The 27306-nt window shown below is 48.5% G+C and overlaps 1 protein-coding gene and 1 non-coding gene across 5 annotated transcripts; one reads left to right on the top strand and one right to left on the bottom strand.

Annotated features, from left to right (window-relative positions):
• The first annotated feature begins 346 nt into the window (after positions 1-346).
• Faxdc2 (fatty acid hydroxylase domain containing 2) lies at positions 347-26424 on the top strand. Of its 4 annotated transcripts, XM_063230694.1 has the most exons (11): positions 347-499; positions 3865-3990; positions 11294-11350; positions 12118-12219; positions 13421-13512; positions 13635-13738; positions 16688-16809; positions 21748-21953; positions 22362-22467; positions 22713-22879; positions 23600-26424. In XM_063230694.1, the coding sequence occupies exons 4-11, from the start codon at positions 12199-12201 to the stop codon at positions 23754-23756; spliced, it is 975 nt and encodes a 324-aa protein (XP_063086764.1). In that variant the 5' UTR covers positions 347-499; positions 3865-3990; positions 11294-11350; positions 12118-12198; the 3' UTR covers positions 23757-26424. The 4 variants fall into 4 exon arrangements, with proteins under 4 accessions (XP_063086764.1, XP_013011611.1, XP_003473265.1 ...); XM_013156157.3 differs by lacking the exon at positions 12118-12219; XM_013156161.3 differs by lacking the exon at positions 3865-3990 and having other exon boundaries at positions 438-499.
• On the bottom strand, positions 20384-20516 carry LOC111757856 (small nucleolar RNA SNORA2/SNORA34 family). The gene has a single exon (XR_002792117.1). It is a non-coding gene; the product is annotated as a small nucleolar RNA SNORA2/SNORA34 family (small nucleolar RNA).
• Positions 26425-27306: the final 882 nt, after the last annotated feature.

Below are 27306 nucleotides of genomic sequence, written 5' to 3'. Positions count from 1 at the left end.
GATTCTTTAAAAACAAAAGCCGAGAGTATCTGGGTGTGGTGGTGCACGCCTGTAATCTCAGCACTCTGGAGGCTGAGGCAAGAGGATCACAAGAGGAGTTCGAGTCCAGCCTAGGGTACACAGTGAGCTTGACACCAGCCTGAACCGCATAGTGAGACACTGTCTCAAAAAGTTAAACAAAAAACAAAGCAAAACAAAACAAAACCCGAAGAGGAAAGGGGTTGCCCGGACTCTGCCCAGCCCTGGATGGAGCTGCGCCAGCCCTCTCGGGTCGGGTCAGGACTTGCCCTTCACGAAGAACAGCGCCCACTTCATCTCCCAGCCTCTCCCACCCAAACTTTGGGTGGTCACGAGCGGGTCACAGCCAATCAGCGGCGCGGATGCACCCCGCCCCGCCTCCCCCCAGCCTCCGACCTGCGCAGCTCCCCCGGCTGGCCGCGGCCGGAAGCGGCGGAGAGGGCTAGTGCGGGACCCCAGGAGCCAGGCGCGCGCTGCAAAGGTGAGGGGCGCGGCGGGACGCTGCTGGGGAGGGGCGGGAGGTCCGATTCGTCTCTGCTCGGCCGGCGCCCTCTGTCCTCCCAGAGCAGGCGGGGGTCGCCGGGGAACCTGGTCCCGGGACGCTCTCTGCTCGCTTTTCGGGGCGTCTGCGTCCTGTTCCTGTGTGCGTTCCCTCGAGCTCATCGGTAGTGTTTTTCCAGCAACTGACAGGTATGCCGATGGCCTTGGTTCAGCTTCCAAACTGTGAGCGGGAGCAGCTCCCCGCAGGTCACCGGCGCGGGAAGCCCTGCCTGTTCCTGCCCCACTCTAAGCTGCCAGGGGCTGGAGGGGCCGGGACCGATGACCCCAGCTTTACAGGCTTTACAGCTAATTTACATGGTGGGCAGTGAGCTGCACAGTTCGCTCAAAGCTGCTTTACTGGAACATTCCAGGGTCCTTTGCCAATCGTCCCAGTTCTCAAAATACTCAAGATCTGAAGGCTGTGTGGTCAGAGGCATGGTGTCGGGGTGTGGGATGGAAGAGAGAATTGGCCGGTGGTTTTCAGGGTCCTCTACAAACCCTTTGGGGCTTAAGACAAGCCAGACAAGCTGCTGTCCTGTGGGTTGTGTAAATTTCACATGCGGTTCCAGATCCGTTTCACTGATTGGGATACAGAAGACCGTCGGCTTCTCTGCAGACCAGCAGGTCCTTGGCACTAGAGAAAGGCTCCACAGCAGATGGTCCCTTCCTTACTTTAGGTTACTGTTGGTATTTCAGCAGACACTTCCTGCATGTCTGCTGTGGAGCTCAAAGTAAACAGCCCTGCGAGGTGCTGAGCCGCTGGGGCTCGCGCTCACGCGCTCACTCGGGAGAGGCAGAGGGCACAAGTACCAGGCAGTGACACAGACCAGAGGGAGCCATTTCTGTCTCAAAGTTAACCCTTCCTCGAAAGCGTGTTATCTTTTTGACTGAATCTCAGCCATTCTTCCTCCTATGTATGCCTTGGATATGTGCAATCCTTGGGTCATAGCAGCCTCTCAAAAACTGAAAACCGTCTCTCATTTTTATTTCATTCCAAGTACTAGGGTGAAACCCCAGGGCCTTTGCATGGAACCACATCCCTGGCCTTTTTATTGTTGTTGTTATAGGGAGGGCAGGGGTTAAGCTGTAGTGCAGGTTGTCCTTGAACTAACTGTGTAGCCCAGGCTGGCCTCAAATTTGTGGTCCTTCTGCCTCAGGCTCCAGAGTGCTGGGATTACAGGCATGTGTCCCTAGGTCCAGCTGTTATGTTTTGTTTTTGAGTCATGGTCTCATTAAGTTGCTCAAGGTGGGCTCAAAGCTCTTCAAAACCCTCTTCAGAGCCGGGCATGGTGGTGCATTCCTGCAATCCCAGCACTTGGGAAGCTTAGGCAAGCAGATCGTTGCAAGTTCAAACCAGCCCTGGCTACAGAATGAGCCCAAGGCCAGCCTGAAACTCATAGGGAGACCCTGTCTGAAAAAGACCCCCCCCCCCAAAAAAAAAAACCCAACCAAAAAACAAAAAAACTCAACCCTGTTCACCCAGGGCCCTAAACTGTGTGGTTGCCTTTCCTGCTCATCTCCCCAGGGAAGAAGGCAGACCGCTCAGCTCCTGCCTGGCACAGAAACAGCCTAAGGGCAGACGCAGAAGCAAGGGAGCTGCGGTCCTGGCCTCAGTTGCTCTCATCCTGTGTTGTTTTCCCACTTCTGAGTAGAATTTGTGTCAGCCCAGAAGCACGCAGCACCAGACCAAGTGTTCCGTAGGATTTTGCAGAAGCAGTGGGGTTCAGAGCGAGCCACTTCTGCTGTCCAAGGCCATTTCCTTAGCCATAAGTTGAAGAGGGGCCAGATGAGCGCTTTTTTTGTTTTGTGTAGTGTTTCTCCCCTAAAAGTAAACTATTAGAATTGTCTTATTTTGTAAGATATTTTTAAAAAATACATGTGCATGAAGGTGCTGTATCTTTCAAAGCAGGGATATTCACCAGCCTAGCAGAATGTCTGTGAACCCAGAGTCTGAAAGAAAATCTAATTTGGGCTGCAGATGTGTCTCAAAATTAAACCATCGCTACTCTTCCTGCTCTCACCTTCTTCTTGTCTTCCTCTGTCCTGTGTTCAGATTCTTGAGGTCTTGAGCATCAGTTATAGCCATGTCACTTCTCTAGATTGGGGATTTTTCAATAAAAAGCTTGCAGAGCCAGAGGCTTATCTGCTTTCAGCAGAACTGGTCTAAAAAGTATTTCATTTGGATGATCTCACAGTGTAAATCAAACTCCCTTTAAGTAAGAAACAATCCATTGTTACAAAGTATATTTCTTTGCTGACTTGAATCATTGTCTTTGTTAAATCACTGTTTCATATTCTCCTCTTAAAAAGTGATCATTTGGAAAATCAGATTCTGTAGTATTACTTTATAAAATAGGGCAAAGTCAGGCATAGTGGCACATGCCTGTAATCTCACCACTTGGGAGGCTGCCACAAGTTCAAGGCCAACCTGAGCTACACAGAGGCCCAGTCTCAAATAAATAAAAATAAGGCGAAAAATCTTGTGTTCCATGTGTCTACCATTGTATCTGGCACATATCTGTGTTCACTGAAAGGATGATTAATATTTTAGAGAAAACATTTTTTTAGTAGTAAAACACATGTACCACTCATGGCTAGTACAAACTGACTCGTCTTTTTATGCATTTTAGTTTTGTAATTTAGGCTGTATTTGTTAGCATCAATGCACCATACTATACTTTCAACATTTTCAGTTTGTATAAGGAGCCCCAATTCAAGTTCTGCCAGTAATTAGCTGTCATATTTGAAGCTGAAGACTGAACATTGCTGTGTCTCCATTTCTTCATGGAAAATGGAGGCATCAAAATAGACAAACTGAAAGACAACTTTCAGTTCTTAGATTAGGGAGCCTTCAAAAGGTAGAGAAAGGGCTGGGGCGTCAGCTCAGTGGTGTAACAGGTCATGAATTCGCTCCCACTGCCCAAAAAAAAAAAAAAAAAGACAGAGAAAAAATTAAGTTGAAAAGAGGAAACCCAATAAATATCAGTAATTACAGCGTATGGCCAGCTGTGATGAAGCACGCCTGCAATCCTGGCATTTGGGAGGCTGAGGCAGGGAGGATGGTTGTGAATTTGAGATCAGCCTGGGTTACGTAGTTCAAGACTACCCTGAACTACACAGTGAGACCCTGTCTCAAAAAAAAGAAAATTATTGTTTCGTAATTAGTATTTTGGCTTTTTAAATATTTACAATGTCCCTAATTTTACTTGTCAAAGTTTCTAACCTCACTGCTGTCCTTGGCAAAAATGTTCAAGGAACTTCCTGGGGTGAGGACTCATCTGCGCCCGTGTCTCTGGTCTCATTTAGAAACTGTCCGACTGACCGAGCTCTCATAAGACTGAAAACGTATCTCCGGCAAGACAGCAATCTGCTTTGGCATAAAATATTCAGTCGGGTGATGTGTTTGCGTAGCTTAGAGGACTCAGCACTGAGGTCAGTATCTTGGGAGTGGGCATCTGGGCTTATTGGCATAGCTGAAGAATAAACGCATGTGAGGAAATGGTTCGTTGCTTCTGACGCAGTCAGATGTCAGCAGGTCAATGCTGCTGCTCCTGCTCCTGCAGCCAGGGCCTTCCCAGCCAGCAGAAGACAAGGTCGTTTTCCCTTGGGCTGCTGGACAGGAGTGAGAGGCCAGCGCTGGGGGCAGGCCCTGCCCTCTCAGCCCAGTACTTCCAGCTTCCACTGAAGGGACCTGGCCCGCACCAGAGCTGCCTCTCCAGGACCAGGCTCTTAGGGTGCTGTTCGTGGCCGTCAGCTTCGTCTCTCTTGGCCTTTGTCTATAATTTGAATAACAGTTTCTTTCTGCTTGTATTTCACTTCCAAGCCCCATCTCAAACGAGTTTGAGGCAGCTTCCAGTAACAGGACCTACACCATAGACAGCTGTGCTGAATCACAGCTGGGTGGAGGGCATCAGAATGCACACACCTGAGGAAACAAGCAGGGCTCTCAGCACTCCTGGAGTGGGCAGGGAGCAGTGGCCACCGTCACCTGGGGCACTCAGTCACACTTGCTTTTAATAACCCCGTGACGGATTGATGGCCATATTACTTAGTGTTTGTTGGATAGTTGAACAGACTGTTTGCAGTCTCCCTGGTTGAATTCCCATTTATATGCTCCACTTTTGTATCTTGAACAATTATTTGTGGGGGGACAATATGTAAACATTAACTAGTGATTTATTATTGTTTATTTTTTTCTTTGAAAGTATGTACTATTTCTGCCCATTTTCTGTTTTGTTTTGTCTTTCTTTAAATTAAAAAAAAAAAAAAAATAACCCCGTGACAGCTACGAGTGCTTCCGTTCTGAGGAATAAACAGTAAAGAATAACAACAGTAGACATGATTTCAGCAGGGAGAAGACTCCTCAGAACCCTCCAGGAACTAACCAGGTGTGGTGCTACACATCTGTAATCCAAGCACCCCGGCGGCGTTGGGGGCAGGAAGACTGCTGTGATTTCAAGGCCACCCTGACCTATGCATAGCAAGACCCTCTCAAAAAAAATGGGAAAAAAGCTCTTAAGGAACTAAATCTACCTGTGTTAAAGGCAAAGCTAGACAAGAGGCAAGCTAGTTATTTTAGGAATGTTCAGTGCCTAATAAAGGGGACTGAATTTCTTTTTTTGTTGGTCTTTTTGAGACAGCCTCTCACTATACAGTTCAGGCTGCTTTTGAACTCGCTGTGTAGCTCAGACTGGCCTCAAACATGCAGTGACGCTCCTGCCTCAGCATCCCGAGGCTGGGGTCACAGGTGCACGGCACCATGCCCTGCCTCTGCTGACCTTTAAAGTGTACAGTACACCGTTGTTACCTGAGGTTGCCCTGCTGTGCAGCAGCACTCGAGCTTCTCCTGTCCACCTGTGACTTGGTGACTTGTGCTCCTTCCCCCTACCATGCTCAGCCTCTGCAACCACAGTTCTGCTGTGAACTTCTAGATCAGCTCTTTGTATTGCACACATCACAGTGATCATGACGGTAGTTTTCTTTTTGTGTCTGGCTTATTTGACCTAGTAGTTATCTCCAGCCCATCCCTGCAAATGACAACACTCCATTCTTTCTTTCTTTCTTTCTTTCTTTCCTTTTTTTTTTTTTTTTTTTTTGAGACAGGGTGTTGCTACGTAGTTCAGGCTGGTCTTGAGCTCACTGTGTAGGCCAGGCTGGCCTTAAATTCACAGTGATCTTGCCTCAGCCTCCTGAGGGCTGGGACTACAGATATATGCCACTACACCCACTAGGATTGCATTTTTTTTATGGTTGAATAGTGTAACACTGTGTATATGTATCATATTTTGTCTTTATCCATTCATCAGTTAATAGAATGTTAGGTTGTTTCTAGTTTTTGATTGTTGTAAATAGTGTTACAGTATGGGCTGGGGATTTAGCTCAGCAGCACAGGCACATGCCTGGCATGTGCAAGGTTGTGAGTTTGATCCCCAGGACCAAAAAAAAAAAAAATTGTTGCAGCAATCCTGAGAGTAGAGATGGCCATCTGTCTGTCTGTCTGTCTGAGACAGCATCTTATTATGCAGTTCAGGCTGGCCTTGAACTCACAGGGATCCTTCCGACTCCTGACGTGGTAAGACAGGGAAAAAATTGGGAAGAGATTTTCTGTTTACTTCTAAGTGAAATAATGGGCATTACTGTGTTGTATAGCACAGCAGAAGAGTCCTAGAAGCTTAAAACAAATTCCTTCAACTTCACAGCCTTCGCGACAGCACTGGAAGTAAGCACCCATGTGGATAGGAGCGCGGTCTGCAAATGGTTTGTAGACCTTCCGGTCCCCAAGCGTTTCCCAACTTGAAGTGCTCCTCTTCACAAAGATGCCTAGCACCACTACCTCCTTTGTGTCTCAGGAACCTTGCTTTGTGGGAGCCCACACAGCAAGCAGATTACCATGTTGGAGGTGACTCTGCCTCATCCCAGACTCCTAGCACTAGGTGACAGGCAGCTTCTCTTTGCATAGCTCTTATCTGCCTGGGGCTATGGGCCAGATTCAGGATGGAGCCCCAGGAATTTCCCAGGACAAGAAGGGCACAGAAAATTACTTAAAAAGATTGCATTAAAGTCCTCTAAGGTGGGCGTGGTGGTGCATGTCTATAATGCAAGCAGTCAGGAGGCTGCGACAGGAGAATCATTGTGAGTTCGAGGCCAACCTGGGCTACATAGTGAGTTCAGATCTAGCCTGAACTACATAGTGTGGCCTCGTCTCAAAAATCAAATAAAATCCTGCCAAACTCAGGTTTTGTTTGTTTTGATACTGGGGACCAAGCCCAGAGGTTTTCTACTAAGTACATCTCCAACCTATTTTATTTTCGCAAAGTTTCTTGGAAAAATAAAAGAGATTTAGGGGAGAAACGGGCTCTTCAGAGTGAATTTGGGCCTAGAAAAAGAGGTAAAAGCAAGATAAAAGCACACCCTGGAGGACACAGGCCGGGCTGTCATGGGGAGAGCCATGGTGGCCTTTATGTTGTGAGCCAGAGTCTCACTACCAGCTGCTCAGACTGGGCTCAGATTGTGAGCTGCTGCCTCAGCCTCCCTCAGCCGTGGGGCACAGGCATGTTCCTCTTGAAACACTGTTGGTTAAACTACCCAGCAGTTGCAGGGCGGAGTGCTCCTGCAGGTACGGGCTGAGACTTGCCATCCTGAAGTACCTGCTCCCCCAGCCTGCTGCAAGCCCTTTTGGTGCAGTTGTGACCTCAGGGCACCCCTAAGAAACACACACGGAGGACTGCTGCCAGCAGCTTCACTTTACCACGTCCGCCAGGGCAGAAAGTACACACCTGCAGCCCACTGCAGGCTCCCCTGCTCTCAGCCAGGCAGCCTTCTGGAAGGGCCTGGGGCATAGCTCAGTGCAGGAGACAGCAGGGCAGCCTGCAGGGGGCCCCTCTGCAGTTAGTGAAGCAGGGAACTCGCGAGCCCATTCCTGAGTCCAGTGCTGTCTCCCTGGCTGGCTCTTAAGGCCTCACTGTTGATTCCCGAGAGGTCCTTCCTCCGCCTACCTGTGCCTTCTCCCTGCTGCCAGGTGATCCGCAGGAGATGGTGAGCAGCTTGTTTATCGCCACCTCCTGGAGCCCGATGCCCCACACACTGAAGGGCCCTTCACAGATCCTGGAGCTCTTTTCCTTCCTGCAGCATGAGGAGTGTCTGAGAATTGTGGGCCAGAGGGAATCAGCGTATCCCAAAGGCCGAGGAGACCAACATCCGGAATAATAAAGTCAGATCCAAAATACATACTGTCTTGGCTCCTCAGTCCCGGTCACACGGAGCTGCAGATGACCTGTGATGCTCTTCAGCAGCTCTGAGCCAGGAATGACAGCCGTGGCACAGGCTGCTGTCTCTGTGTCGAACCTTCCTGGAGCACTGTGGTCAGGACCAGGAGCTCAGTCCAGGCTCAGGCGAGTGGCACCGGGTGATGTCCCCAGAACAGAATGAGGAGGAGAATTTGCCATTGAAAATTTGATTATGATTTCAAAAGTTAGAGTTAAAAGTCTGGAATAGCTAACACGTTCATACTGAGACCTGGAACTAGAGGAGGGGCAGTGCACAGACTAGGGCACAGGGCCGGAGCAGACCGAGTGAAATGAAGGCCGGGACCTGAGTGGGCCGAACATAAGCCTCAGGTCATCAGAGGACGGAGGACAAGTCACTTTAAACTAGGAAAAACCTAGACAAAGAAAGTCCACTTTCCAGGCTGCAGGAGCCCAGCAGCAGCTCAGTGGCCACTGGTCCCCGCATGCTAGCTAGCTAGCTGTCCCTCTGCAGCTTTCTCACCGCTAAAAAGGCTAGGTCTAACCACCTCGGGGTATCCACCTTGTGGAGCCCCGCCTGGCCAGCAGGGGCTTTCCTTCCCTGTCCTATTTATCTTTTTTTTTTCCCCTTTGTCTTTTTGAGACAAGGTCTCACTATGCAATTCAGTCTGGCCTTGAGCTCCCTTTGTAGCCCAGGCTGGTTTCAAACTTGCAAGGGTTCTCCTGCTTCAGCCTCTGGAGTGCTGGGGATTATAGTCCTATTGATACGGGGGAATAAAACTCCCAACCTATGTCCGATAGGAGTTCATGTTCTCTAAAACTGAAGAATGAATTTTAGGAACAACGGAGGTTAAGAGCAGGATATATTTATTGAGAGAAAGAAAGCTTCCGTCAGAGACAGAAGGAGTCCCGAGCCAGTTGCCAAGGACTCTGTTTTTTCCAGGGACTTTTATAGAGTAAAATCATGGGGTTAGATGTGTCAAAGGTGGGGAGAAGTGGGAATTTGCAAAGTGGGCATAAGGATGGAGAGAACTGTGGGCAATAATTACTTAGGTAAAATAGATTAAATTAGGAGCAAATGGGGGTACAGTGCAGTAGTAAGCGGCAAGCTTAGCAGCAGTGACTCTTCCTGTAGCGGGGTGGGGTGCTGACTCCTGACTTCCTCAGGTGACAGAGAACTGTTTGGACTGTGGATCCTTAGGATGGGATTGTATTTACTTTGCCTTTGTCTTGAGATCTGACCCACAACAGGTGATTTTCTCTTCCAAGGCTGCAAGGTGTCTGAACTTCGGCTCTGGGTCCTTGGAGCGCCCTCCCCTGTCTCACTGCCTAGAATATTCCTAACTAGCTCAGCTGCCTGTAACACTGTTTATCCTTATTCCTTCTTAAAGTTTGCCTGCTCATGTGCTGGCACCACACTTTTTAATTACTAAAGCTCCTCCCACCAGCGTGGTTTCTGAAAAATGATAGAGTTCACCATCTCCATCATTGGAAGCTTAAAGCTTAGGCGTGTTGCGTTCACATTCCTTGAGTTCCAGAAACTTTTCACCTTGCAGAACTAAAGCTCTGTCCATCTACGACAGCTTTCCATCTCCCGTCCTGGGCTGGGCTTGGCAACCAGCATCCTACAGTACTTTGTGTTCCTGGACTCTGACTACTGGACCCGCCCCAGAGAAGTGGTGTAAGAGAAGTGGTGGAGTACGGTATTTGTCTCTGGGTGTCGGGCGAAGTTCACTTAGTGTAAGGTCCAGGGTTCACCCATGTGTCAGAGCTTTGTGTCCTGTTTTGGGCGGGATGGTGCCACTCACGGACAGACCATGTCTTGCATAGGCAGCCTCCACCAGACACATCGCTTGCCTGTTATATACCTGAGAGTGCGAATATTACCACGGGACTTCATGAGTTCCTTTTTCTCCACTTTGCTTGCTGTCCTCCGTCTTTTTAAAACCATAGTAGCCATTGTAGTGAGCACAAGTGATGTTACATTGGTCTTTGATTCCCATTTCCCTGATTATTACTGATCTTTCCATACAGTTTCTAAAGCTTTATACTAAAAGAAGCAGTAGGATATCCAGCAAGGTCAAGCCAGAAGCAAAGGACAGCAAATGTTGTCCCAGAACTTTCCCACCAAACCCTGCCCCTGTTCCAGACTGTCACTTCCCTATAAAACTAATGGCACCAAGCCAGGCACAGCCGTGCTTACCTATGATCCCAGCGCTCTGGGAAGCTGAGGCAGGAGGATCACAAGTTAGAGCCAGCCTGGGCAACTTAGCAACTTAGCAGTGAGACCCTTTTTCAAAATAAAACATAAAATTAAAAAGAGCTGTAGACATGGCTCAGTGCAAAGGCCCTGAGTTCAAACTCCAGTACTGAAAAAACAAAACACTAAAAAAGTCCTGGCACCATTTCCTGTGTTGTTGTAAAAGACCTTAATTTAATAGGAATGCCGGGAGTACAATAAAGAGAAAAGGCTGGGAGGGGCCGGGCTGCAAAGGTCCTTCAGTGGGGCACACCAGACTTGCAAGAGTACATGCTGGGGATGCAAAAGGTCGGAAAACAGCGATTTCTTTTTTATTTGACACATAAAAATCATACATATTGAGGCTGGGGATTTAGCTCAGTGGTACAAGTGCCTGCCTGGCAATCGTGAGGTCATGAGTTCAATTTCTGGTACAAACAAGAAATTATCCTTTCATGGTTTAAACTACATTTCTCAAACTCTTTTTTGTTTTTCAGTCTGGGGACTGGACCACAGACATAAAAATGAGCTACATCCCAGTCCTTTATTTTTGGAAAATGATGTTCCTTAAGTTGCCCAAACTTGGCTTAGGCATGTGAGCTCCCACTTCGGCTTCCCAGAATGTGGTATTATAGGAGTGTGCCGGTGTGCCTGGTTTCTTGTTAGGCTGCATTTTATTTTACTTATTTGTACAGGAATTGAACTCAGGACCTTATACTTGCCTGGCAGGTGCTGTGGCACTGAGCTATATCTTTGGCCTAGACTGCATTTTAAAAGGGAGTTGATGAATAACATCCATCTCCGTATACCCTTTCATAGAACTAAATTTCAGGAAAATCGTGGTCCTCATGTTTAACACTACCAAAAATAAATAAGTGATAAATAAAAGTGACCCACTTGTCTTAGAACTGCTCTTTAAGTCCTAGTTAAACAAGTCCATTCTTTTTCTCACACTAGTGATTCTTTAATAACTAGAAGCAATGAAGAGAGAGTAAGTTCATGATCATTTGTTTAAATGCTTTGGGTTTTAATAGTCGAGAGACCTAGAATTCATTGTCCTTTCCCTTCTGCCTCTCCTGTTTCTTCCAGACAGTATCTGCCCCTTTCTTATTTGTTTCTCCATACAAGTTTCAGAAGCAGTTTCTCTGTTCCAGAAACAACAAAAACACAGCCAGCCCCAACTCCCCAGGCCCTGTGCTTGGCTGCATGTAGAGAGCTCAGGCCTGCACTCACGCAAGCTTTCTCATTGCAGATGAAGGGCGATGATGCTGCAGTGGGGAACGCTCTGCATGCTGAGAAGTCCCAACAGGTAACAGTCACCCTGCACCCTGTCCCCACCCCCTCTCCTCTGCCGCACGGTGGTGCTGATTTCCCTGAACAGAGCTCCTTTAGAACCACAGGAGGGGTCATTTTCCCCGCATGAGGGAGTGCTGTGCGTGCCTGTTGGGGGGTGAACGTTCCTGCAGCTCTCTGTAGTCTCTAGACCTGCCTGCCTCCTATGCCCTTAGCATACCCATTTTTCAGGCTTTGGCACCACCCCTTCCAACCCCTGCTCTGGGATGACAGCGGCCCATGGGGTTGGAGTCTGGGGGAGGACTCCATCTGTGACCCCAGCTCTCCTTGGCACTGTGAGTTTCTGTGTGTGCATCCCAGGGAACCTTTGCCTTGGTAATTGTATTCCTTTCATCTGAGCTGCTGGAGAGATTGAAAAACACACCATCCCTGAGAAAATCTAAACCAGGGGATTTAGCTCAGCAACATAAGCACCTGCCTTGTAAGCACACAGTTGTGAATTCGATCCCCAGTACCAAAAAAAAAAAAAAAAAAAAAAATAGAAAGAAACAAACAAACAAAAAAGAAAATCTAAACCTGTACATAAAATTCTGATTGTAACTTAACTTTGATTTGATGAATTCAAAACAAAAAAAATTCCCAGTGAGTCCAGAAAAGTTCCCGAATAAAGTCCTCAGAATCGTAAAACTGGAGTCATCAGAATAGCCCAAAGTAACCAGCCTAGCAGCGCTCAGAGTGGCCTCTGCATGGCCTGTGTCACAGAACAAGCTCTTCTCTGTCCAGGCAGGCATATGAGACACCGTGACCACCCACTGGGAAAACTCGGCACCCTGACAAGCACCAGCTCTCCAGATTTCACTGGCCATGGCAGAAGACATCCTTTTGGTTGTTCTCTTGATCAAAAATAGCATGTAATAGTGCGGAGAAGAAACAGTCCAGTATGAGTCCACACTGCATGGAGGGGCTCCATCAAACCAATGTGGCCACCCCAGACGGTGGAATTGGGCTTGAAATGCAGCCCTCGTCGCGTTTGTTCCCCTCCCGGTGTCTGGCCTTGCTCCACAGGCCTCCAGATCTAAGGAATCCAGACAGCGCCCAGCTGCGCTTAGGAATGTAGGCTGCGTGGGTGACAGTGTCATTCCCGTCTGCAATACAGGGGAGGCTGTGTCACGTCTAGAAGTCAGTGTTCCACTGAGCCTGCACCTCATGCCTTGCTGGTTGGCCTTGGTTCGTGCAGTGATCTCTGGCCAAGAGGAGAGCCTCCCAGAGGAGATTGGAAAGGGGTGCCCAGCGCTGGCCACTGACCTCTTTCCTCCTCCAACAGCTAATTATTCCCTCCATCTGGCAGCCCTGGCTAATCCTGCAGAAGGCAGAGGGATTACTGAACTACTGAACTTCAGCATGAGTTCAGTGTGCTGTTTTCTTAAAAGTGAGAGGGTAGGGGCTGGGGATTTAGCTCAGCGGCGTAAGCACCTGCCTTGCAAGCAGGCAGTCGTGAGTTCAATCCCCGGTACCGATAAAAAGGAAAAAGACAAAAAAAGAAAAAAAATTATAAAAAGTGAGAGGCTAACAGGATGGGAAAATAGGGCTGGCCCAGCAGTGACAAGTTGCTGTGACTCGTGAAGGATTTCTTCAGGTGCTTCGATGATGAGTGTGTCTCAATCTTTCCTGCCCACAGGAATTACCCCAGGGAGCTTTCAACACAAGGCAACTCAGGTCCCTCACCCAGATGCTTGTGTCACTGGGTTGGAGATGACTCTGGGTATTGGGGGTTTGTGTTTGTTTGATTCCAAAGTACAGGAAAGGGCTGTCTCCATTTGCCCAGAGGACTAGCGATAGAAGTCTTTGCTGAGTGATAAAATTGCCCAGCAATTTCTCTGGAGTCAGGGTGATCCCTGGGCATTCGAGCAGGAGCTCTACTTCTCACTAACACAGCAGGCTCTGCAGGGCTGGGGTCACAGGGCAGGGCAAGGTCATCAGGCGCACTTGCTGGCAGGCAGGTGGCAGACTGCTGGTGTCGGGCTTGGCAGTGAGCCAGGTGGACCGAGGCACTTGCTGGGTCTGACCCCTTCTTGTTCGGCTCCAGGAGGGACACATCTGGGGCTCCATGCGGAGGACGGCGTTCATCCTGGGCTCCAGCCTCCTCTTGACTGTGGCCTTCTGGAACTCTGTTACATGGTATGTTGGCGTTGTCCCGAGGCCCGGACCTGTGGGGAGCATGGCAGCCAGCAGGGGCAGAGTTGTCGGAAGCTGCCACTCATTGGTTTTCACCCAGACACCTGCATGGTTTTTCTTTCAAGGCATCTTCAGAGATTTTGGGGTGCTTCTGGCTGCTTTTGGCAAGCCCAGTGGGAGAGGCTGCTGTCGAACTTCGAAGGGAAAGAGTGGATCCTCTTCATAATAGGTGAGGCTTCCAGACCACCCACACTGAGGGCGTGGGTGTGGGATTTTAGCTTCCTTCTGGTTCTGCTCTTCTTTTCTGTTCTAAGACTTGAGTTTACTATTACAAAGGATGAGGTCTTGAAGTTCAAAAAGTAGTCATACCATGGAGCACCGAACTTGTGAGCACTTTGCAAAGAAGATATTGGAAAAAGCTAAGAGACTGAGGACCCTGTCCCTCAAATATAGGAAAATAACTCTTTTGCATAAAAACAAATGCATTTTACAGCAGTAATCCAGCTTTTGCTGGTAACTTCACAAGTGCAGGGAGCTGTCTTGTCTGAGACTGTGTCCCTGGGGCTCTCACTGCTGGTAGCAGGTGGCCTCGCTGTACTTAGAGCCAGCACCATGGCTCCAAACAAACTTAATACCACAGAAGGAAAAAGCCATTTAAACGCTGATATTTGTAACAGTGAAGGTTCTCAATCATTCAACAATGCGTATATATATAAATTTTTTTTAATGTTTAATTTTTGAGACAGTCTCGATACGTAGTTCAGATTGGCCTTGAACTCGCTATGTAGCCCAGGCTGACCTTGAACTTGTGTCGATTGAACCTTGAACCTCCTGCCTCAGCGTCCTGAGGGCTGAGATTACAGGTGTGTACCACCACCCCTGGCTCTTAATGATGTTTTTTGCTCTTTTTTTTTTTTTTTTAAACTTTTTATCGGTACTAGGGATCAAACTCATGACCGCCTGCTTGCAAGGCAGGTGCTTATGCTGCTAAGCTAAATCCCCAGCCCCTTGTTTTTTAACATTACAGTTAAATACAGCCAAGCCTGTATGAGGATGTAGAAATAAGATGAAACATTTGTCTGTCCCGTTAAAAAATGTGTTAAGCTAGGAGGGGAAAGCAAAATTACAAATAAAATGTGCCCAGGGACAGTTTTTAGGGAGAAGGGGAACTCGGAAAATAGGCTGAATATTAACTTTGACAGGCTCAACGGCATCTTCAGCAATCACTGAAAGAGCCAGATAGACTGCAGATGTGTGTGAGGAGAGCTGCAGGAAAACATTCTTGGTGCATCTGTTGCCACTCATTACCTGGCAGACAGCTGTACTGGCCAGGTGTCTCCCAGGGCTCCTACCCCCAGAGCCCGGGTGAGGGAGGCGGGGAGACACAGAGCCCAGTGAAAACTGCGCATCCCTGTCAGATCTGGGATCTAGAGGCGGAGCAAACACGGGAGATAAAGTCAGCCATTCTCCAGTTAGGTGACACTGTGACACCACTTGAATGGCTTCCAGCTGCAGAGGCCAAAGTGCTGTTTGTTCACAGCAGGAAGCCCAGAGAGCAGAGATCTCTGAAGTGACTTCGTGGAGGGTGGGATGTGGAGCAAAAAGCCAAAGTTAAATTTTAAGTCTGATCAGCATTCTCTAAAGTATCACACAGCACACCAGCACATCAATGCTGTGAAAGGTTATCAGTTTATCTTAAATTGTCCTGGGCAAACAGGGATGAATGTTGTCCCGTTGTTAGTTTGGGAAAACAGTGTTCTAGGGTCAAATAGGACTAAGAGTTTTTTACACACACACACACATTTTTTTTTAAGGTACCAGGTATTGAGCACAGGGCCTTGTCACTGAACTACATCCCCAGTCCAACTCCTTTATTTTTTATTGTGAGGTTTCACCAAGTCCCTCTGTTGTCCAGGATAGGCTCAAACTTGCAATCCTCCTGCCTCAGCCTTCCAGAATGCTGGGATTACAGATGGGCACCACTTACCTACAAAGGTTGATTTTGACACAAACAGATTTCTCTGCTGCAGGAATTCTCAGGGCTGTATGCACAACAGTATGGACCATGGTTCTCCAAATAGTTGGGTGTGGGACCGGGGATTTAGCTCAGTGGCATAAGTGCCTGCCTGGCAAGTACAAGGTCATGAGTTCGATTCCCAGTACCAATCGATCAATCAATCAATCAAATAATAGGGTATGGAAACTTGCACCAAGGAGCCCCTTGAAATCAGTCTTCTGCTTTGGGATGCTGACCACAGGGATGCTGCTTATTTAGTGAGGGAGTGGATGAGGCTTCCAGCTAACTGATGTTTTCCCTTGGTTTCTTCTTTGACAACTCATAAAGGGCTTGGTAGACACGGACTAAATTCAGTTCTGTGTTGGAGTATTATATACAGTACAAGGTGTGATCAAAACATACAGTCAGGTTTTAAATTTTTAAAATATAGTAAAGACGCATTGCCATTCATCCCCTCATGACACTCCCTTCTTACTTTGAACACGCTGGTTCTGTTCCAGAAGCCCTCTTGGGTGTCTTTGTGAGGTGTGATTTAAATGTGCAGTGAATGGGTGGGTGCTGGGCTGTCCGGCAGGAAGGCTGTCTTGTGAGCTCGCTAAGGCGTGTTCGCACGGGGTGTGCTCGTCCACCTTCCTCATCAGATCTCGCACTGTGCAACCTCTGGTTCTTCCAAAGTCAAAGTGACCATGAAAGGTAAAGGTTTTGATTCGATTCAGGGCATCACCGCAGCCATGACAGTGCAAATAAAGCCCCTCATGAAAGAGGACTTCCAGATCTGCTTTAGAGAGTGGCAAGGATGCTGGGCTGAGCATGTTTGAAGTGAGAGGAGGTTTTGAGGGGAATTAATAACAGTGTGTCTTTTGCTGTAACAAAAGTTTAAAGATAGATATTTACCATATTTTAGCATCCTTTATGCTATGTGGTACCATAATGTGTCCCTTGTAGTTGTTTGTCCCCATTTTACAGCTAAGAAAATAAATACAATCCTTAAGGGACTGTTGTTGGTCTTGTAGCTAGCCTGTCACCCAGGATTAAGGGTCGGCCCCACGTCCTGCACACCAGGACCCCCCAGGCAGTGGACAGTCACTGTGAAGTGTGTGTGCAGCTCACGCACGTCCTGAGCCCAGAAGCCACTGACCTCCCTCTGCTTCCTAACCCCAGGTGCTGCCCTAGTGCCTGGGCTGCTCTTCTGGGCCTTCAATGGGCTGCTACTTGTGGTGGACACAACTGGAAAACCTACCTTCATCTCCCGCTACCGGATCCAGCTGGGCAAGAACGAGCCTGTAAGTGTCGCTGCAGCTCCCGAGGTCAGAGCCCAGAAAGCCAGTCTCGGCCCAGGGGACCAAGGCCAGTGCAAGCCAAGGAATGGTATTCAAGGCTCCCTCAGTCTAGGAGAAAATCTTCTGCCCACATTTTCATAGCCACTCAGCTGATGGCCAGTCTAGACCAGTATTCTTGTCTCCCAGTTCCCAGCTCAGAGGCTGTATTTACTGGTCTGCAGCACTTGGTCAGCGTTTCAGGAACAGAAGCATTCATTTAGACCTGGTGCTGGCTGCTCCTGAGTTGTCAGGCAGCTCCCCTTTGTCTGTGGGAACAGAGACAGCAATTGCTGTGAGCTGAAACTACAGCTACCCGAAGATGCTCTGGGACAGACAGACAGCAGCCCAGACTGAGGCTGACCCCGCTGTGAAGCTCTGAATAGGTGGGTGGTAGCTGCTTTCTGGAGGATTCAGTCCAGCGGATAACCAGCGGATAGTGCAGAGTCCTGGGGCCAGTCCCTGAGAAACAGGCCCATACCTGCTCAGGGGCAGCCTTGGCCGCTGGGCACAGGGAAGTGAGTCCTGCTGCTCCCTTGGTGCTGTGAGAACTTCAGGCACCTCTTCTTACACAGTGGGAAAGGGCCCATTCTTTCCTCAGTTCCATCCAAACCACAGCTGGCTGCTTTTCCAGCCACGGCCATTGTTTTTTAACTACCTGCCTAGGTGCTGGGTGAGTCACCCCAGCTTCAGGGCGTTCTTCCACTGGGGACAAGGGTAAGGCAGAGAGGGTGAGGGTGGTGTTCTTGACCCAGTCCGTGGGGGGTGAGCCCTCCTGTGCAAACTGCCCAGCATTCATCACTTCTTGAGTCTGCTCCTCCAGCAGTTCCCCGGTGGGTTTTCATATGTCTCTGCCCTAGATTATTTCTGTCTCTCTGGATTGTTGCAGACGTGCTCTGATTTTCCTCATTTTAAAACCAATTTTGGCCTGGTGTGGTGGGCACCCCTGCAATTCCAGCACTCGGGAAGCTTAGGCCAGGGGACTGCCATGAATTTGAGGCTAGCCAGGGCTACACAATGAGATCTTGTCTCAGAAAACCCAAACAAACCCTCAACTCTGTTTTGCACACTGTCACACTACTATTCATATTTTATTCCCCTGGGCATGTGATGTGTAGCGTATTTATCACCCCAGCAGTCTGGGAGGCTGAAGCAGGAAGATCACAAGTGTGAGCACAGCCTGGGGAATTTAGAGACTTTTAGGAAGACCCTGTTATGATTTCTCAATGGATGTCCCCAAAGCCTCATGTGCTCAGAGGAGGTGTACTTTTGGGAGGTGACTGGAACATGAGGGGTGTGGATTAGTCCACTGATGAGTTTATACTTGTCATGTTGGGAGGTGAGGAATGGTCGGTAGGAGGAGGTGGGTCACTGGGGGCGTGGCCTGGAAGATTCTTTCTCCTTCTGTCCTCCCTTGATCCCTCTCTGCTGCCCCGTGGGAAGCAATGATCACTCATTCACATATCATACAGATAACCAATTTTAAACATACTACAACTTTTGCTTTATCGATATAAAAGATAAACCTATGCAAGCACCTAGTTTTGCTGAACCATTTGAAAATAAGTTCGTAAGACTTTACCCCAGATCAATCCTTCAGCCTGTGTCTCCTAAAACAATCACAAAGACAATATCTGTTTCCTGTTGCTTTTTTTTTTTTTTTTTTTTTTAAGCCAGGATCTTGTTCTCTAGTTTAGGCTGGCTTTGAACTCACTATGTATGGCTGGGGATTTAGCTCAGCAGCATAAGTACCTGTCTGATGTCATGAGTTCAATTCTGGTATTAAAAAAAAAAGTAGGTTTGAACTCACTGTGTAGCCCAGGCTAACCTCAAACTCATGGCAATCCGCCTGCCTCAGCCTCCTAAGTGCTGGATTGCAGGCATGTGCCACCATGCCTAGCCTCATCTAGTTCTATAAACTCTAGTCAAGCGGGTCATCCTGCCTTAGTCAGCTTTCCCATCGCCAGGACCAAATACCCAACACCCACAACTTAAAGGAGGAGAGGTTTGTTTGGCATATAGTTTCTGTGGGTTCAGTCCAGAGCTGGCTTGCTCCACAGCACAAACCGCGTGATGGAACAGTATGGTGCAGGGAAGAAGGCAGGCAGTTCAGCTCTCTGCAACCAGGAAGTAGACAGAGGAGAGGGGAGAGAGGACCAGAATACGCCCTTCCAGGTAGCACTCCCAGTGATGCCTCCCCATGGCATAGAATACGCCCTTCCAGGTAGCACTCCCAGTGATGCCTCCTCATGGCACGGTCATCTCAAGTCCATCCGTGGATGAACGCAGGAGATTTTAGGGGCCTGTTTCAGGTCTAAGTCAGGCCGTCCAATAGGGCTCTGCCAGGGCTCCTTCCGGCAGATGGATCGATGAGCTTCTCCCTACACCACCAAGCAAGCGCATTCTCACAGCTGCTCCCTGCCTCATCCGTCATTCGTATCTCCACGCGGCTTCCAAGCCTCTGGCGAGGACCTGCATGGCTCTACTGTTCCCTCCTTCAGGCTCCTCCCCAACCTCTCACTGTTGAACAATCCCCAGGGCTCTGGCTTGGGTCCTCTTTCCCCCTTTATTTCATGCCATTTTTCTAGCCCTGGTCTTAAATGCCGTCCATATGCTGAAAGCCCATAAATGTGTGTCTCTAGCCCAGTATTCTGTCCTGAGTTCCAGGCTCAAACATCCCAGGCCCCTCTTACTGTCCACAGCCTGCCTGCCCTGGACAAAGGACAGTCACCCTTCCAGTTGCTCAGGTGCAGAGCCTGAGTCATGCCAGCCTGCTCTCTCCCCGTCACGTTCCCCACCCACTGCAGGAGACCTTCCTGCTGTGTCTGCACAACACCCGGACCACAGTGCAGTCCCTGGTCAGCGCCTCCACGGCCACCTCGAGCTCCTGTCCCTGCCGTCGCTGCCACAGTGCAGCTCTAGCTCGTCTCCCTGTTCTTTTGTGTGTGTCTCTCTCTATTTTTTTTAAGGGCGTAAAATTAAACACAACAAAATAGGACATAAGAAAGCAATGTAAGAGATATAAATTTCAAAGCTAGACGACCTGAGATCTTCACTATCATATTGACTCTTGTTTTCTTCCAAATAGTTGTCCATGTCTTCACATACAGAGAATTCATACAAAACAACATAGTATAGAACTGATGTGAATAGAATGAGGAAGGTGTTTTAGGTCTTCAAAACCAGACAATAGGAAAGTCACTAATGGCTGTCGTAGTGTCTCTCGTTCTCTTCAAAATAGCTGTCCATACTTTCATGTATATTGAAGTTCAACAAAATAAAACAGACAGTGGAGGAGGGGTTGCTTTGTTTCCCAGCACTCCAGGTCCCAGTAAATGCCAGTGGCTCTCATCTTGGGCCGCTGGAGCCTGCCACAACCACAACTGCTCACCTGCGGGAGGTGGGGGTTGCTTGGTTTCTTGGCGGTCCAGATCCAGGTCCCAGCATGGTGCAGGTCCCAGTAAATGCCTGTGGCTCCAGTCCTGGGTTGCTGGAGCCTGCCACACATACAACTGCCCACCAGGGGGCAGGGGTTGCTTCAAGCTGTTTCTTTCTAATGAATTGACCATTTTACTGACCAAGTTCTGAAATGGCCAACAGACCATAGACATCTCTTTAGGCTCTTGCTTGAAACTAACAGTGTCAGGAAGCTGCTGGCCTTTATTCAGGGCCAGCTTTTGTGTCTCTTTTGCACTCTAGCTTTGCAATGGCTTCCTGTTCCTCCTGTAGTAGAGGCTGAAGTCTTCAAATGGCCTCCAAGGCCCTCTGAGCCAGGCTGGCCAGGAACATGCCTTACAGCCTTTTCAGCTGGCAGCTCTTTCTTTCAGCGGCCTGTTTGGCCGCCTCCCTCTCCTCCTTCAGGGAGGTTCAGGTTCTAATTGTACTGCGTGCCTGCCAAGTGTCTGGTCCTGAGTCCCAGGACCAAAACACAAAACAAAACACAGACCTTACCACTGCGTTCAAAATGAATGGCAACTTCGCTTTCCCTGGAACTTCCAAGGCCCCTTTCCCTTCTTTGCTTTTTCCTTTTACCAAAACACACAATCACCTTCTAATAGACTAATATTTTTTTATTTGTTGCTAGTCTATCTCCCATACCAGAATATTAACTCCATAAAAGTAAGAACATTTATGGAGTGCTCCATAGTGAATACTCAATAAATTCCATTAAGTAAATAATGAATAGACAGATACACCTCCCTCGTGATCAGAATTTCAAGAAGAGATATGTAAGAAAAAGGTTTCATCTTACATGTGATCTCAAACCAGGCTGGTCAAGCCAGGCATGGTAGCAACTCCTATAATCTCGGCACTGGGGAGGCTGAGGCAAGAGGATCATTCTGAGTTCAAGACCAGCCTGGGCTGCATAGTGAGACCCTGTCTCAAAAAGACCAAAAAAAAAATCCCCAGGCCGGTCAGACCTGGCCTTGTGATAGAGGCTAAAGTATGGCCACCTGGGGCCAGCAACGCAGAGAAGACCTGGGCAGGCCCCTGTCCTGACAGCTGCTCCGTGACCACCAGGATGAAGCAAAGTGGCTGGGAAAGCAGCTCCCTGACTTGCCGCATTCTCTGCTTTGGGCCGTCATGAGGCTGGACACAGGAGGCTGAGGGGCTAAGCTAGGATGTCAATCTGAGAGTTGACACCCAGGTACTCGGGAGGCTTCCTTGGTTTACCTACTAGGAGTATGCAGAGCCTAGCTGGAGAAATGGTGTGGGGGACACTGGGGACACCTGGCAGAAGCAGGAAGACGATGGGTCCAGTAGACTGAGGCTGCTGGAGCATTACTTACTAGGAGAGGTCCCAGCCCGAGCGAGGGTTAATGGCAGAAGCAGCCAACCATATGTCAGACTCCAACTCTAGTGAGGGGCTCCTCTCCACTCGTCTCCTCCTTTTTCCCTGGCCAGGTGGACCCTGTAAAACTGCACCAGTCCATCCGCACGGTTCTGTTCAACCAGTACCTGATCTCACTCCCCATGGTGGTCTCCCTCTATCCCGTCCTCAAGTGGTGGGGAGACCCCTGCCGCCGAGAGCTGCCTACCTTCCACTGGTTCCTCCTGGAGCTGGTGATTTTCACCCTGATTGAGGAAGTCTTCTTCTACTACTCACACAGGTGAGCAGGGGCCCTGCCTGTGCACAGCTGGCTACTCACCACCTGTAGTCCACTGGTCAGCAAGGAAAATGAGGCCTCTGAATGCAGGAAGGAATGTTCAGGAAAGAAAGGGCAGCTCTGCTTGTGTTGAGATAGCAGTTTCATCCTTTACTGTTTTTTCCTGTAATCAGAATTAATCCTTTTTGGGAATCACCCTGTTTTCCAGTTCAAGCAGCTGGGGTAGAGAAGCAAGTAACCTGCCCCCCCAAGGGCAGCACGAAGAGGGGGGTCGCATTCTGAGGGCATCTAGGTGACAGTTCAGAGTGTTTCCCACTTTGCTCTGTAGCTGTAGCTGCTAGTGCCAGCCTTCAGTTTGTCTTGGTCTGGCCAGGGAGGAGAAAAAGGGAATCAGCATATTTTCCCCCCCAGGCTCCTTCACCACCCTGCCTTCTATAAGAAAATTCACAAGAAGCACCACGAATGGACAGCACCCATCGGTGTGATCTCTCTCTATGCCCACCCCATAGAGCACGTGGTGAGTACAGCGCCAGTCTCCTGATAACCTCATTAGTCCTGATCATGCTAATGAGGTGGAGGCTCAGTTATTAGCTTGCCCCAAGTTACAAAAGTGAACATCTCCAGCAAGTCAAGATCTTGAAACTATTCCAAACTTCAGATCTGAGCCAAGCAAGTCTTCCTGTGGTAGCACTATGGGCACGGTGACACTTCCCTGGGTCTCCTTTCCTTCAATGCCACCTTCAATCTATCTTCCTCTTGCAGGCCTCCAACATGCTGCCGGTGACAGTGGGTCCCTTGGTAATGGGCTCCCATCTGTCCTCCATCACTGTGTGGTTTTCCTTGGCCCTCCTCATCACCTCCATCTCCCACTGTGGCTACCATCTGCCCTTCCTGCCCTCACCTGAATTCCATGACTACCACCATCTCAAGTAAGGCTTTCCTCCCCACAGTGGGTCCTCGCCCTCCGCTTCAGGCTTCTGATAGCAGACCCTGGTGTCTGTCTGGACTTGGGGGCCAGCAGGAGGATGTCCACAGGTGGAGACAATCATCGGCCTCCTGGAATCACTTTGAATTTTTCATTCTTCAATTGGGTCCTCAAGCAAGTGGGATTCTTGAGCTTCACCTGGGTCCTGGCCTCTTCGAGCATCTGATGTAAACTATGGATGCTCTTTTCAGAAAAACGCCTCTGGGTGCGAACATCTTCCATGCAATTCTAGAACAATCTTGTTTTGTGAAATCCCCCAGCTTTTCAAGCATGTTCTTTGAACTTCCTCACTGTTGTGTAAGAGGTAGGCTCTTGCATTTAACACTCCCAATATGCCGGATCAAAGTAGCCACTGCAGCAGAACCTGGAAACCTGCCCTTTCACGAGTTATAAGGGCTTCTGAGGAGATGGTCCCTGAAACATAGCTGCCCAAACCTAATCATAATCACATAGTGAGCTTTCCGAAGGGAAGACTCCAGCCTTCTCCGGACCGGACAGGCCCCAGAAAAGTGCATTTGTAAGAATTCCCCAGGTCATTCTGGTGCAGGTAATCAGGAGACAGGTGTGGGGTAGGAGGCTGGAGAATGAGGCAGGAACAGATGAAATGGAGACCTAGCAGTGTGCCTCCAGCACCAGCAATGCAGTGCTCTCCTCTCTCCTCCAGGTTCAACCAGTGCTATGGAGTGCTTGGGGTGCTGGACCACCTGCATGGGACGGATATCCTGTTTAAGCAGACCAAGGCCTATGAGAGACACGTCGTCCTTCTGGGCTTCACCCCACTGTCTGAGAGCATCCCTGACTCCCCAAAGAAGATGGAGTGAGAAGGCTCTCATACATCCTGGCTGTCCCATGATCCTGAGGTGGCCTGAGGCCTAGTGAGTGTACCTGGCAGTTTGCCCCTTTAATCATACTCTTGATGGCACCATTAGGACAGAGAGGTGGCCAGCCTCTGGGAAAAGGATGGCACCAGGGCTTCCCCTCAACTATTGCTGAGAGCAGAAACAGGCTTGAATAAAGAAAGCTGCCAAGGCTGCAGGTCCACCAGAGGTGCAGAAACCAGAGTGGGCGCCTGCCCAGTACCCCATCCTCTGCAGGAGACTTCCTGTGGCCTAGGCAAGACAGAGGAGGACAGAGGTGGCAGTGGCCCAGGAGTCCATGGGCTCCATGATGGAGAACTAGGTTTTGCTTCTTTGCCCCCAAGAGCTTTTCTTACCCCTTATTCTGGCCAGAGCCAGGGCACCTTGGCCATTAATTCCAGGTCTCAATTCTTCCTAAACCAGATCCCAGTCAGAGACAAAGGCCCCACTTCAACTCTGTCTCGCTGCACATAAAAGTCCTCCTCTGAAAAGGCACAAAAAAATTCCAAGAAATTCCCCTGGATTAGGACTGTTACCAGGGGCTCACAACAACTCCCCAGAACCTTTGGCCTGTACAGAAACCAAACCTGAGAAATATCGGCTGGGTATATATAGCTCAACAGTAAAGCACCTGCCTGGTCATGAGTTTGAGTCCTGGTACCAAAAAAATAGATGGATGATAAAACATGAGAAGTGCTCCAGTGGGGGGGTTCCCTCTGGCTCACAAAGGAAAGGATCAGGGGGCCCCCTTCAGGGATACCTATTTGAATCAGAATGGCGATTAGAACCCTCTTTCTCCTTCCAAAAAGGAACCCAGAAAACATGGCCAAAGGGCAAAATCCTTTCTCCCCAAATGGTTAATCAACTGTCTTAACACCATTTATTCAGGATGATTTTAGCAGCAGTGACACCTTTTACAAACTAAACTTTTTTAGGAAACTGCAATTTTTTTTAGGGACTATGTGTCTTTTTTCGAGAGTTTCACTATGTAGGTCCAGCTGCCCTTCAACTCTGTAGCCCAGGCTAGCCTGGAACTCATGGTGATCCTCCTACCGCAGCCTCCAGAGTGATAGGATTACAGGCATGTAACAACCAAGCCCAGCTCAAATGAAGTCTTATTGATAGCCTTACTTAAAACAAAGCCCAGCTAGGCAAGGTGGCGCACACTTGTAATCCCAAGTTACAAGTGTTACAATTTGGGAGACTAAGGCAGAAGGATCGTTGCAGGTTCAAGACCAGCCTGAGTTACAAAGTGAGCTCAACACCAGCCTGAACTACATAGTGAGACCGCCTCAAAAATTAAATCAACAAAGCCCTTGGTCAGACATAGCCAGGAAACATTGTGGTTTTACACTGTCACAAATCTGTAATACCAGTATTCAGAAGGTTCAGGCAGGATTGCTTGAGTCCTATTTGGTGTTAAGCCTGGACGAGAGTCCAAGATCCCATTTCTTTTTTTTTTTTTTGTCTTTTTCTTTTTTATCGGTACCAGGGATTGAACTCAGGCCTGCCTGTTTACAAGGCAGGCGCTTATGCCGCTGAGCTAAATCCCCAGCCCCTAAAGATCCCATTTCTTAAAAGCAAAGCAAAACTTTAATGTTTGATAGGGCCAAACCTCTAGGCCAATGAGGGTGAAACGACCTTTCAGTGATATAAACAGCCTGCTGTGGCACGCAGGGCAGGTTTGCCACCGCTCTTCAACGCAGAGCTGTCAGAAAAGACTTCCTCCTATCAGTACTAGGATGCTAAAGCCTTATGGACCATGCAGCATCCTCGCTGGCCTGCCCCTGCCCTGCCCTGCCAACTCTTGACTTTGGTGGACTCCATCCCTTCCCTGCCCAGGACAGCTCTGCTGTTGGGAAGACCATCAAAGCTCCATGTTCTCCCTGCTGTTGGCCTGGACAGCATATGTTCCTTCAAATAAACATCTAGGGGAAAAAGTCAGACTTCTGTATATTTAAAGAAGGTGCTGGGTGGCTGGGTGTGGTGGTGCACCCTGTAATCCTAGCACTTGGGAGGCTGAGGCAAGGAGGATCGATGTGAGTTCATGGCCAGCCTGGACAGAAAAAAAAAGTTAAGAAGAGAATGTGTAAAGAGATAGGAGAAAGCAGTGTATTTTTCCTCTTTAGGGTCTTTAGATTTTGAGCTGTACCAAGAAATCTAGAGGGAGGGGCTGGGGATTTAGCTCAGTGGCATAAGCGCCTGCCTTGCAAGCAGGCAGTCCGGAGTTGGATTCCTGGTACCGATAAAAAAGGAAAAAGACAAAAAAAAGAAAAAGAAAAGAAAAGAAGAAATCTAGAGGGACAAGACTCGCTCTCTTGTTCCTTTTGGCAGGCAGGTGACTGATTCTTAAAATAGGCACTTAGCCCTGCCTTTTCTGCATCAAATACAATGGCCCTAAAGTCCCACCAGAATAAAGCAATTGCCATTTGTGTTAGCACATACAGTAAAACCTTTTGTAAGCATAATTCCTTCTGGAAACATGCTTGTAATCCAAAGCACTTGTGTATCAAAGCGATTTCCTTGTAAGAAATAATGGAAACTCAAAATTTTTTTCTACAATCTACCAATATTCATATATAGATTATAGTATGATTAACGCAAAATAAAAGACAGTATAAATAGAAGTAAATTAACCTGCACTTACCTTCAAATGCGCGGCTGGTGTGTGAGGAGAGGAAGGTTATTGTGTGATGACTTTCACTGTCACTAATGGGATCACTGCTATCTATTGGCTCAATGGGACCTTTTTTTCCCTGCAACTTTAACAAGGAACCTATCCCATGACACTTTTGCCTCCTTTGAGAGTTTTAAAAAAACGTGACACTGCATTGTCATGAAAGATTCATCAGATCACTGCAGCCTATTAGGGTGGTGCTCTTCTACAAAATCGAGGTTTTCTGTATCTCCTAATCTTACCTGAAGTGAAGGATTCCTCCCACCTTTTCTCCTCTGCAGATGAGATCTCCACAACTTCTTACTGTTGGGAGATGATCATCTCACAGCCAGAGACAGAGGAGGAGGATCACTGGCTCAGCTGTGATGTGACACATGATATCACCTCCTTGTAATGCATGCTAGCTTACCATCTAAAGACTTACTAGTAACTAGTCTTACGGAATACTTTCAGAACAAGTTACTCAAAATCCAAGGCTTTACTGTTTTGTTTTGGTTTTTTTTTTTTTGTCTTTTTTCTTTTTATCGGTACCGGGGATCGAACTCACAACCGCCTTTCAAGGCAGATGCTTATGCCGCTGAGCTAAATCCCCAGCCCCTACTGTTTTGTTTTTTAATCAGGAATCAAAATCAAGCAGGCACTGTGCCATACAGCTACATCCCTAATCTCCACAATAATCTTAAAATCTTCTTTACCAGCATGGCATTCATGTTTACCTTTGGTGTCTGCCACAGAAGTGAGAGCAGGCGGCATCCTGGGGTTTCAGCCCACTTCTAGTGTTCACCTGGGATTCCACATGCACATGCAGGGCAGGGGGTTGGTTCCCCTGGGTCTGGG

This window comes from Cavia porcellus, unplaced genomic scaffold (assembly GCF_034190915.1).
Source record: "Cavia porcellus strain 051 isolate PalLab524CR breed Dunkin Hartley unplaced genomic scaffold, mCavPor4.1 scaffold_19, whole genome shotgun sequence".
NCBI lineage: Eukaryota > Metazoa > Chordata > Mammalia > Rodentia > Caviidae > Cavia > Cavia porcellus.
This window is presented reverse-complemented; position numbering and strand designations above follow the sequence as displayed.